Source organism: Pseudopipra pipra, chromosome W (genome assembly GCF_036250125.1).
Source record: "Pseudopipra pipra isolate bDixPip1 chromosome W, bDixPip1.hap1, whole genome shotgun sequence".
NCBI lineage: Eukaryota > Metazoa > Chordata > Aves > Passeriformes > Pipridae > Pseudopipra > Pseudopipra pipra.
In genome coordinates this window covers 64,714,555-64,727,125 of record NC_087580.1, presented here as the reverse complement: position 1 = coordinate 64,727,125, position 12,571 = coordinate 64,714,555, and the positions used below count along the sequence as shown (strand labels likewise).

Genomic DNA, 12,571 nt, shown 5'->3' with positions numbered 1-12,571 from the left:
GTTTCTTATGCTCACAAAACCCAGGATAAGACCAACCATGGCCAAAACATTGATGAATCCTGAAAACTAATCAAATCAAGGAGCCTGAGGATGTTTGTGACAATTCAAAAGCATGCTCGATGTGTGAGAGAAAATGTTCTCTTCAACTGAACCAGCATGCAAAATAGACATCTCTAGCTACCAGCTTGGCTACATTGAAGTTTACATTGCACCCTGTGGCAAACTTACTGCCACAAGCTCCAATCAAGCATCTAATTCAGAAGTCTGCTGGGATTACAGCATTTGTCAAAACGTGCAGCAGCAGCTGAAAAGCTTTATTACACAGATGTCTTTAGCATTTCTTAGAAGCAATATCAACTCCTAACAAAGTTATTTATGCTCACTGTACACTACACTCGCAAATCTTCCACTGAAGCTCTGGCATTTTCCCACTGAATGAACAGTTGTGAACCATTTGCAAGCAGCAGCCTCACAAGGGTATTTCTGTCATCTGCAGTGAAATGCCTGTGCTTTTCAGCTCCTGTTTCTATGATAAAAATAATTCTTCAATCACCAAACAGACAATATATTTAACAATTAGCTATCAGCTCCTATGACCAGTTGATAAGTGAGGAGCACAGGAAAATATACTCTGGCATTCTCATAAAAACTCAACAGCAACAAATCAGAAATAACAAAACCTTATTAGTGTTTTGATATGAAGTACTGAAGGTAAAGAAATTAAAACAAGTTCTCACGCTGCTTCCTGGTAAAAAACACTCCCACTAAAATACTTTATTTTTTTTAAAAGTGTTGCCATTGTTTCAAATAAAAACTAAGACTACCAATACTGTACAGAAAATTTTTGCCTTCATCCACTTTCTAGCAGTTTGTATGTATTGTATTTCTCCTCTTCTGATACTTTCTGTAGTTAAACTTTATTTTAATTAGCCAGGAGAATATAATCACAATTTTAAGAGCCATCTACAGAAGCTCAATATTTGTCTGGTCCTTCATTGTCTATACAACCTCCTATTTTCACTGCAAGTAGTTTCCTCTATTAATTAGCATGCTGACAACCTACTATACTCACTCAATACTCACTACTAAAGATAAATACCAGAAAGGACTATTAGGTCACAGAAATCAAATCATTCTCAGGTCAAACAACACGAAATTTCACTCACCTGCACCTAACTTGTATCTGATTAGAGAACACAACATTTAAACAAAAATATTCTTCAGAAAAACACTTGGTCTTTACCTGCCGACAGCAAATACATCAACTTCCTTGGTTGTTTCAATAATTAGTCATGCTGCTAGAATTGTTTACTATACGTTTAAATGCATGGCTCCATTTTCCAGCCACAGGTTCATATTATGCCTTTTTCTGCTAGACTAAAACAAGAACCCATTATATGCTAACCTTTTCAGATTCAGTAAACTAAAAATCTCACTCTCAAACACCAATACTATCAGTAAATATTTCCAGGTATTTTCCACATTTTTTGTTTTGTAAAAGCAATGAAAAATTGGATGTAATATTTCAGAATCAAGTTCAGAAGTCCACATACAAAAATAAAAATCAAGAATGATTAAGAGACAGGGAAGAGTGACTATGGTCAAAAAGACTACAATAGGGTTTTTTTGTCACAGCATCAGCCCTTTAGGAGATCATGCTGAGCCGTTCTTTTTTCATCATCTGCTACAATGCCGAAAATTTTTCAGTTGCTGCTTTCTAGACACCAGCCCTTTATTCTGGAGGTGTGCCTTTATTCCTATTAAACAAATGGGCACTTGGTTATATAAAAGTATTTTTCATTTGAACAGGTCAAGTCTAGCAGAGGTCCAGATTTCTGTATGACTGGCTTACTTTTAATTGCATTCCAATGATTTTTTTATTTTCCATACATTTTATTCAGCAGTGATCTTATTTTTACTTCCAAATCATTGATAAAGACACTAGATTGCATCTGGGCTGGGACTGGATTCCTTTATAGACCTCCTAGAAATGCCCATGTTTAATAAGGGCCCTCCTGCAAAAGATTATTGGCTGAAATTTGCATGGCAGATTTCAATCCACTTAATGTGTTTCATGAAAGCATGTAATTATATTTAGAAGAAAAGATGTAGATTAAATCTCTTACAAGGACATACTCTATCTTCAAAGTTAACTTGTAATTTACTTTAAGACCAATATCAGGTTTATTTGAAGTGAACCTATTTTCATAAAACTACACTGAATGACACAAGCTGCATTGCATTCTTGCACTTCCTTTTTTTTTTTTTTAATCTGATGAATCAATTTTACTTATTTTTTCCCCAGGGACGTTTTGGGCTAATTTGTCTGCAGCTCGCTATTTCATTCACTCTTTCTGATCATCAGCATATGAACAACTTTCTCCTATGTTACAGGGATTTTTCCAGCACACCAAAATTAATAAAAATTAACAACAGGTCAGAGATTTCATTTGTTGTTCCTTCAAGATTCATGTACAAATTACTTGGGTTTAATAGTTAATTACCTAGTCAGCATTGCTCAACACCCCTCCTGTATTACAAATGCTGCATTGTACCAACAAGGGTGAGAACAAGGCCATAATTTTTCAGTATCCTTAGCCCTTAGTTTATTTCTAGCATATACTGCAGAAATAGAAGACAGGTTTAAAATAGCTGCCAGCTTTTGAGGACAGTAACTGATACTGAAAACCTACGAATTTTAGAATTTCTTTTCATTTTCTCGAAAGACATGTCCCTCTTGTTAGGTAAGAATAGAGTTTTCATATCTGTTATATGACACATTCACATGTTTCTAGGGATAACACTGACATGCCACCCTACAGGAGGAGGCAAAAGGAATGACTTCTGAGACAATCTCTTCTCTTACTCTTCTGAAAATAAACTTGAAATAATGGATGTTCATATAAAAAAAAAAAGACTTCTTAAAAGCTAAGTTTTCCTTTCCACATTTCTTGCTATCTAGTCTGTTTTCTAAACTGCTTACGCTTTAATATAACTGAAAACTTAAAATCACAAATGCAATTTTCACGCATGATGATCACAAATGTCAATTATTTTGCAGACATGAAGACATCTCTTGCCTGTTAAAGAATGAGAACCAAAATTCTTGTAAGTACTTTAGACAACACTTCATGATGAAGCAACAGGAATGAAACAATCAAGTGCCAACATCAGCGTACTACTAGCTCCTTTTTTAAGATTATGAACATGAAGTGGACTAAATGGAACAATTATGAAGATTTCAAACAAAAAGCATCAAACGAGGAGTCTAAAGTTGATAGTAAACTTCAGCACTTAATTCCATAAAAGTCTTGTGATAATATGGCTTAAAATCCTCACATAATAGTAGGGGGAAGTATGCAGTTAACAAGCATCAGCATTGAGCAGTGTAGAATTATAATTCACAAATACTTAACTTGGGATAAAACTTAAAATTTTATTATCTATGTATTGTCCACCCAGCAAAAAAAAATAATATTTCTTGATTCAATTTTATTTTAAAAATAAGCTTTTCTAAATATATATATTTTAAACAGGAATTATGGCAAGAAACACAATAAGAAATATCACTGCATGCATACAAAGTATTACTTCAAACATTTAGTTTTTGAAGACAACACAGAAACTCTGAAAAGGGTAAATAATCAATCAGTCTAACAAGGCACACTTACATCTTCATTCCAGTCTTCTGCAGTCCATTCTTCTACTGAGTTTTTCCATGGTCCTATTGTAATTAGGGGAAAGAAAGAAAACAATTACAAGCTAAAAGCATAATGTCGTATTTCAACCATTCTGCTTTATAAGCAATCCTGCTTTCATTATTAGTGGAACACAAAGCAAGGAGATAGTGGTTGGAAACATGGGAAACTCTAGAAAACTGTTTTGCAGATTTACAATTTTGGGAAGGGGGGGGTCCCCTTTAATTTCTGACTTCAGATATTTCTTAGCCACTAAGTTACCAGATATAATTTGTATGAACATGTCTGCAACCAGCGATTAATCGTAAACATTAGAACTTCCTCCTATTACAATAAGGGGTTACTCAACCCTCCCATGGGATCTCCCAGTTTAATGCACAAATTTATACAGAGCTTGAACAAAATATGACCACAACACCTGCTCCAACGTCCATAATCCTACTTTCAACATACTCAAATTCAAGATCTAAGACATGCCTCTGGAGGCTCCTTTCAAATGTCTTAACTCTCTCCTCAGGGCAAAAATACCCCAGTGCCTTCCCTGAGAGAGCAATTTTCTCTTAAAACATATATAATTCATATAACAGCAGTATCAGAGTCAATAAGCTTCCATTGTAGCTGCAAAATGCTTCTTCCCATAACTTGTGGCATAGTTTATTTGGCAAACATTGGAGCACAGCGTGCAGTCCAAAGCATGCAGCAACGAGAAACCTACAGGAAATGATCCTACAGATGCAAAAACATGATCCGTCCTGGTAGTTGTTTCATCGTAGAAGGCAATCAGCTTGGTAAAGCATGATTTACCTTTAGTGAATTCATGTTGACTGCTCTTGATAACCTTCTTGTCTTCCACTGGATAGAGATTGCCTCCAGAACGAGGCGCTCCATCACCTTTCCAGGAATAGAGGTGAGGTTGACTGGCTGGTAGTTCCCTGGGTCCTCCTTCTTGCCCTTTCTGAAGACCAGGGTGACATTTGCTTTCTTCCAGTCCCCAGGCACCTCTCCTGATCATCACCACCCTTCAAAGATGATAGTGAGTGGCCTCACTATGGTGTCCGCCAGCTCTCTCAGCACTCATGGGTGCATCCCGTCAGGGCCCATGGACTTGTGGATGCCAAATTTTCCTAGGAATTCTCTAACCTGATCCTCCTTGACCAAGGGAAAGTCTTCCTTCCAACATTCCTTTACCCTGGTCTCCTGGGTCAGAGATTCCTGAGGTCTGGTCTTGTAGGTGCAGACTGATGCAAAGGCGTCATTTAGTAACTCTGCTTTCTCTGCATCCTCTGTTATCAGATTCTCCCCTGGATTTAGTAACAGGTCCACATTATCCTTAGTTTTCCTTTTGTTATTGATGTCTTTGAAGAAGCCCTTCTTGCTGTCCTTGACATCCTTGGCCAGATTTAATTCCAGATGGGCCTTGGCCTTCCTCGTCTCATTTCTACTTACTCTGACAACCTCTCTATATTCATTCCAAGTGGCCAGACCTTGCTTCCATCTCCTGTGTATTTCCTGCTTATGCTTGAGTAATGGTGGGAGTTCCTTGTTCATTCATGCAGGTCTCTTGCCCCCTTTGCCCAACTTCTTACTGATCATGATGCACCGTTCTTGATCCTGGAGGAAGGGATGCTTGAATACTGACCAGCTCTCTTGGACCCCTCTTCCCTGTAGGGCCTGTTCCCATGGGATTCTTCCAAGAAGATCCCTGAAGAGGCTAAATTTAGCTCTCCTGAAGTCCATGGTTGCAATCTTACTTGCTGTCCTATTTCTTCCTTACATGATACTGAAGTCCACAATGCTGCCCCCAACCTTCACATCTCCAACAAGACCTTAGTCAGTATGAAGTGGAACAGCACATCATTTCTTGTGGGATCCTCCACTACCTGTATCAGGAAGTTGTCATCAGTGCTTTCCAGGAACCTCCTTGACTGTTTGTGCATTGCTGTGTTGCTTTTCCAGCAGATGTTAGGGTAGTTAAAGTCCCCCACAAGAACAAGGGCCTGTGACTGTGAGGCTGCTTCAAGCTGCCTGTAGAAGTCCTCATCCACTTCCTCCTCCTGATCAGGTGGCCTGTAGCAAACACCCACAGCAGTGCCACCCTTACTGGTCTGCCCTTTCATCCTAACCCAGACTTGCTCATCATCCACCCCAAGACAGAGCTCAATACATTCCATGTGTTGCCTCACATAGAGGGCAACTCCACCACTGCACCTTCCTGATCTGTCTCTCCTAAACAGTGTGTAGCCCTTCATGACAGCATTCCGGTCATGTGAGCTATTCCACCATGTCTCTGAAATGGCAATGAGATCAAAGCCCTGTGACTGCACACAGATCTCTAGTTCCCCCTGTTTGTTCCCCATACCGTGTGCATTGCTGTACAGACACTTTATAGAAGTATTTGAGTGTGTCAACATCCCAGTAGGGGTGCAAGGGGATGCCCCATGATTACATCTTTGTCTGCTTGTGCTTGCTCGAGGTATCCCTTCTTAAGCCTCCTTTTGATACTAACGTGGTCACTAATAGTTCTCCCCTTCCCACACCTTATCTCTGTTGAGCCTGGCCCTGTCCTGTCCATTTCCCTTCCAATCTAGTTTGAAGGTCTCTCAAGGAGCACTGCTCACTCCTGAGCTAAGATCCTTTTTCCCCTTTGAGACAGGTGGACCCCTTCTGTTGCCAGCAGGCTCAGTGTTGTATAAACTGACCCATGATCAAAAACCTCAAAGTCCTGTTGGTAACACCAGTCTCAAAGCCAGGTGTTCATCTGCATGGTTTTCCTGCTTCTTGCCCCATCATTCCCTATAACCGACAGGACAGAAGAGAACACTATTTGTGCTTCAGATCCCTTATCCAGTTGTCCAAAGGCCCTGAGGTCCCTCCTGATCGTCTGCAGCCTTTTTGTTGGGACTTTGTAGCTGCCCACCTGGAAAACTAGTAGCAGGTAATAGTCAGTGGGCTGTACCAGACTGGGAAGTTTCTTGATGATGTCTCTTACCCAGGCCCCAGGGAGGCAGCACACCTCCCTATGGGTTGGGTCCAGTCAGCATAGCAGGTCCTTCATTCCTCTCAAAAGGGAGTCACCAATGACTACTACCTTTCTTTTTAACTTAACTGAGCAAGTCCTGATGTGGGGGGTGGGTTGCCCTGCCCTAGGTGATCCCTCTATCCCAGAATACCTTCATCCACATTCTTGTTTCCCTGGTCCTCAGATTTTAGGGTCTCATACCTATTGTATAGAGGCACCTGGGGAGGTGAGGTAGGTCAGGAGGGGATTTGCCTGCCACCCTAAGCAATAGCCTGTTTCCACTCCCTTCCATTGCTAAGGTCCCCTCTTCCTGCCTGGTGGTGAGAAGGTAGGGGATCCATTGCTTCCCCACCACCTTTGGGAGACTGAACCTACTTAGAATAATACTTGGGACAGTTTCCTGATATTCAATTTAAACATTTATCTGTTGCTCCTACTTATGACCGTGGTTCTGTGGGTTTAGTCTTTTTAAATACTGAGCACAACATCACTCTTTTATTAGTTTACTCAAGCTGCTAAGTTTATTATTATTGTTTAACACTCTACCTTTCCCACTCAGTCCTTCCAGTTTCAGTTATTTCACTGGTCTTCTCTGCACTAAATCCAGTTTGCTAACGTCTTCCTCCTATTGATGGGTTTCTAAGTCTGATGTTGCCACAAGCACAATTTCCTTTTAGTCCAAAATCCACCTTGACATTATTGCAGCTCCATATATCCTCTTCTCAACCTTTCCCCCAAGCCATGCAAAGCATCACAATTCTTTCCTGTTTCCCTTAGTAACAAGTCTAGTTTTAGAAAGTTATAAAGCCAATAAAAAGTATACTACATATTTTTGGTAAGGCTTCAGCTATTTCTCTCCAATTCCTCACTTCGTGTCACACTATTTGATTTTTTCTCTTTTGAATAATCAGCCACAGATATTAGCCCCCAAATAATTTTTTTTTGGTCTATCCTAAACTTATGTAATAATCCTTTCCTTCTGGATTACATTCACATTCTAGAATGACCTGAAAGTTTCCTAAAATGTTCCTTCTGACTTTTTCAGCAGTCCTAAAAAAAAAAACTTCCTTGTAACTTTTAAGCTACACAATTCCCTTCTTCCCCTTGACAGTTACACTATAATTTATTTTTTCATGTTGTTCTTCAGTTTCAGAGTTATTTTAGACTGTTCATAGCCAAGATAATAACAAATTAAGTTTCTATGTTAAATTTATGAAACTCTATCAAAGTAGAAGTATCGTTAAATTACCAGAATATAATACCATTTTTTGTAACCTAATTTGAGAAGTGACCCACCTCCAACATAATTTATTTATAAGAACTTTTGTGATTTGAGGTTCAGGATCTCCCATGGACTTGTACATTACAAAAAAAGCTAAGAGACTGAACATTCAGCATGCCTGTAAAAAAATATCAATTATGCTGTTCAAGTTTATTCCCTTTTTAATGAGGACTGGTTGTTTTGTTTCCTCCTACCTGTCCCTTCTCTTTGCCTTTCAGTTGTACGTTACTTCTATAAAAATTAGGATTTAGAAAACCCAATGCTGAATTATTTGAAATACAATCACACTTAAACATTATGAACCATTGAAGATTTGCCCTTTACTCTTCTTTTTTGTATTTCAGCCAACAACACTAAATTTTACCTCCACAGAACCAGCTAGCTTTTCTATAGGATTACACAACAGTGCACCTAGAAACACCTTTCATTCAGGATACTGCAATTCCTCTGGCATCTGCAACAATTCAGGACAAGAGGTTCTAGAGTGCTTTCAGTGCACGTATGGGGGCAAGTACATTTTGGAAACAAATAGTGTATTTATTTTTAATTGAAAATGTTAATGTTGATCATTTCCCACTGGCTTAAAAAGGAAATACTAAGTATTCAAAACTCCACAGAGCTTATATTTGCATGATGTCTTTAGAAAACATTTTGATATGCAAAATTGGTTTTGTTTCTCCAGGTAGTTGCCCAGTTACCTCCTTTTTAATGTAACTGCAGATGAAAGATACTAATTCTCTGTGTAGCCAGTATGAGATAATTTATTTTTTTTTTAAGATTAAAGCAGAAATAGGACTGAGTAATGAGGAATAAAGACAGATTTCCATCCTGCCCTTCCTCTCTGTATACACTTATCTGAAATCCTTTGCTAGCCCACTGCAGCCTTTATTGGTTTCCATACATACACATCACCCTCATTCACATCTTTAGTAACTCCACATTGGTAACATATTTATTACTGAGTCTGTTGATTTGTAACTAACCTAACAGCACTGTAAGTTAAGAGGGAAAAAAATTGAAAACTAATACTTGTGATTAACTGCTCAAATTTGTACAACCTGCTTCCAGCCCCACATCTTGTCTGCCACTCCTTCCCCCCCCCTGTTTCCATCTTCCTTCTCAGCACTCTCTTCTATTTTAAAACTACTGCCTCAGCTGCAGTATCCTCTAATAACCCTCAAGATGCTTTCCATCACAAGGTTGAAAGTGTTTCCCACTTGGACAAAACTAAATGATTCAATTTTAAAGCCTACTCTTTTTCAAGAAGTCTTTTTGGCTCAGGGACTTATTTATGACATTTCTACAGCTTGTCTAAAGAAGAAACACTAAAACAAAACACACTCCCTATAGTCATATACGTAGAGATGTAGAAGCCCAGAAGATAAGGGGCTAATGTGTATGTCTCAAACACCGATAGCTGGATGGCTGTGGAGCCAATCAAGGATTGTTGGGAAGATCAGCCAAGGATTATTGGTAATAACACACTGTGAGAAAGAACAAGATGTGGCTGGAGAAGGTAGGGCAGCACTTGTTCTAGTTCCCGAAGATAAGCACAGCACAGTACAGCACAAACGCAAGAATGAGATTAGGAAGTAGGCATGGACTGTAGGGGGGATCGAGACCATCCAAGACCCCCAAATATTTTGTAGGAACTCTCCACACTGACACTCATTCATTAATCCGACAAGGACAGGGAAAATTCCCAAATGCTTTCTCACACCTTCTACATCCCATGCTCCTCAACTTTCCATGCATGCCTTGAGTTGTGTTACTGAAGTTCAGTGCGGTTCTCAGTGACACATGCACAGCCTAACAGCAACAATGCACTTGGCATCCAAACAAAAGTTCCACATGTCAACTAGTACACTTTGAATTTCCAACTATCTTTCTGCTTAGCAGCACACCCCTCATGTAGGCACATTGTCCTAGTTAGAACAGCTGGGACCGATTCATCACTGGATGGGTATAGCCCAAAACTGTGTATTCTATGGCCCTCCATGCCATTTCCCAGAAACTGTTGTCGGGGGGGGGGGCTGCCTGTGGGGGGATGTTCCTGTCCTCATACCCTTTTATGGAATTCCCCACTCTGAGGGAAGGATTGACCATTCCTGCCTGAACTGGAGAATATATAAACCTGGAGTTTCAGAACTTTTCTACCACTCGTGGGATCCAGAGGAAGACTGCAGCTCTGCTCTCAACCGGACTGCAGCTCACCGCTCTCAAACAGACTGAGACCACCACCCTCAAACTGGACTGCAATCACCACTTTTGACCAGACTGCAACAGCTCTCCCACCAGCAGGTTTATCCCCCCTCTCCCTTTACTTTGGACTCGGGGGGGGGGCCCAAGGAACACCACTTTGTTCATGCCCCAGGGTGCTGGGTTATACATTTGGGTTTTGTGGGTTAAGACCAATTGTTTGTCTGTATAATTGTACTTATTGTACTATTTTAATAAATTGTTATTCTGACTTATAATCTCTCTTTTGAGTTGAGTTCATTTCCCCTGCTGGTTAACTTTTAAACCAGCACACACATTCATACTCTTATGGAGATCTGTTTACCAACACCAAAAATACTCTTATTCCTAGGCAGAATTCTTCCATTACTGAAGACTGAGGAGATGTCTACAAGAAGGAACAGAGGCTGCCATAAGGGAGGCACATGAAGGCTACTCTGAGTTAACAGAGAGGGTCACAAAACATTTGAGCTCACTTAGGAAGTGAAACACAAGTCAAAGTCATGCATAAGCCTTACAGTTGCATTCATTAATAACTAATCAGTGAATTTTCTACCTCTGGTTCAGTGTCCTCATGCCTTTCTTCTCTATCTTCTTTCTTTAGCTAACCTTATTGCTTCTGCAATACTTGTGACAACATACTTTGCTCTCTGCTGCCATATAGCAAACAACAGTATCAGTATTCCTAAGGGGAATTTTCAAGTCATTAGGTGTTCTTATTATCTGATAAACTTATTTGAAAAATCAACATGAGTGAAAGTAAAAGATGTGTTTCTGTTTGCACCATAGTACCAAGTAATTTTAAAAGTAATTTCTTGGAAAGATACCATAATTTGGCCAGAGTGCTCCCTTTCAGTAGCCATTAATATACTCAAGGCCACTCTCCTATACTGGACTAGAAGGCACTCAGAGTGACAAGACTCATAGGCCCTCCTAAACTCTGAGCCTGTTATTGTCTTCTCTGGTTAAGTGGAAACTGGCTTGTATGAAGTTTAGAAAGCTGCATCTAAAAAGGCTCACAGCAGATCCCAATGGAGCATGCTCTGGCCTCCAGTATCAGTCTTCTTCCACAATTGACACAGGGGTTGATGAAAAATCATCTGAGTAGGCTTCAGTGCTGACATCAGAAAAGTTACCCTTTGCTGGGTTAAAAAAATTCTATCACTCGGTGGTGCAGACAATAACATACATGATGCAGGGTTTCCTTTGTCTTTATCTCCTGTCACAGAATATGGGAAGCAGAAAGCTATCCTGTTTTTCCCATCACAGACAAGCAGGTCACACACTTCATTTCTGAATCACCAAGAGATCACTGTTAAAAGGTTCCTTTCCAAACTACATCTGTCTCTTGCCTTTGGCCAGGACTGGGCACTTCCCACTTAAAACTTCATACAGAAACACACAGCTGCCTCTATGTTCAGACAGGACAACTGCTCTTTTGGCTTTCATTCAGTTGCCTACTCATGCTTTAATTAATTCTTCTCTTCAAAAGTGGCAGATCTTGGAATTCTCCATCTTAGAGACTCACATTCTTATATTATACAGGTGGGGCTACCAAATCCATCCCAGTGTCACTGAGTGGATTCATATTCGTAAATGTGTCTTTTCTTTTTCTACTTAAATATTCACACCCTACTGTTCAATGCCTATGAACCAATCACTTTTAGTAGGACTTGTGAGAGATACGAGTTGTTTAGCTTAATAAATTTTAAATAAGAATGAATCAAGAGTCATAATATTGTGTGATTTAATATGCCATTTGCTTAGCTTTACTTGCTTAGCATGAGTAGCTGGATGTGCTGAAGCCTTAGGCTGCAAGCTTTATTTTCACCTAGATATGCTTTTGGCTGGAATAGAGTTCATTTTCTTAGTAATTTTCCTAGTAGCTGGTACAGTGCTGTGTTTTGAGGGGATTTCTTTGTTCTGAGTCCCTCTCCAGAGGCACCTAAGCTCAAGCTGACCTGCTGCTGTACCACTCTATTAAACTACTTATTTTTATAAAATCCAACACTTGAGAGTCTGCTGTGGGAAACCTAGAGTTGAGCCTGAAAAAGGAGGAAGTGAGCCCAAGAGTGAGTGTGTGTCAAAATTCCATGAGTAGACTTAGTGGAAACAGAGGGGGGGGTTGGCCTGATCAGTGTAAACTGCACAAGGAGACAGGGTTGGTGCTTGGCCTGATCAGAGTAAAGCGCACAAGGATAAATAAGTGATGGGAAATATACCCGGCATAGAAAAGGGGGTGCCCTTGGCCAAGGTACTACAAAACTGGAAAAGAATTTTTGGTTCAGCAAATCTATCAAAAAGAAGCACACAGATATTTTATGTCGAGAAGAC

General features: G+C 39.8%; 1 protein-coding gene across 2 annotated transcripts in view; it reads right to left on the bottom strand.

Annotated features, from left to right (window-relative positions):
• LOC135404386 (ubiquitin-associated protein 2-like) overlaps window positions 1–12,571 on the bottom strand; it is a 203,776-nt gene that overhangs the window by 99,040 nt on the left and 92,165 nt on the right. For both annotated transcript variants that reach the window (XM_064639113.1, XM_064639112.1), the window contains one exon: window positions 3,672–3,724. In XM_064639113.1, coding sequence (XP_064495183.1) covers window positions 3,672–3,724 — 53 coding nt within the window. The remainder of the gene's footprint in view (window positions 1–3,671; window positions 3,725–12,571) is intronic.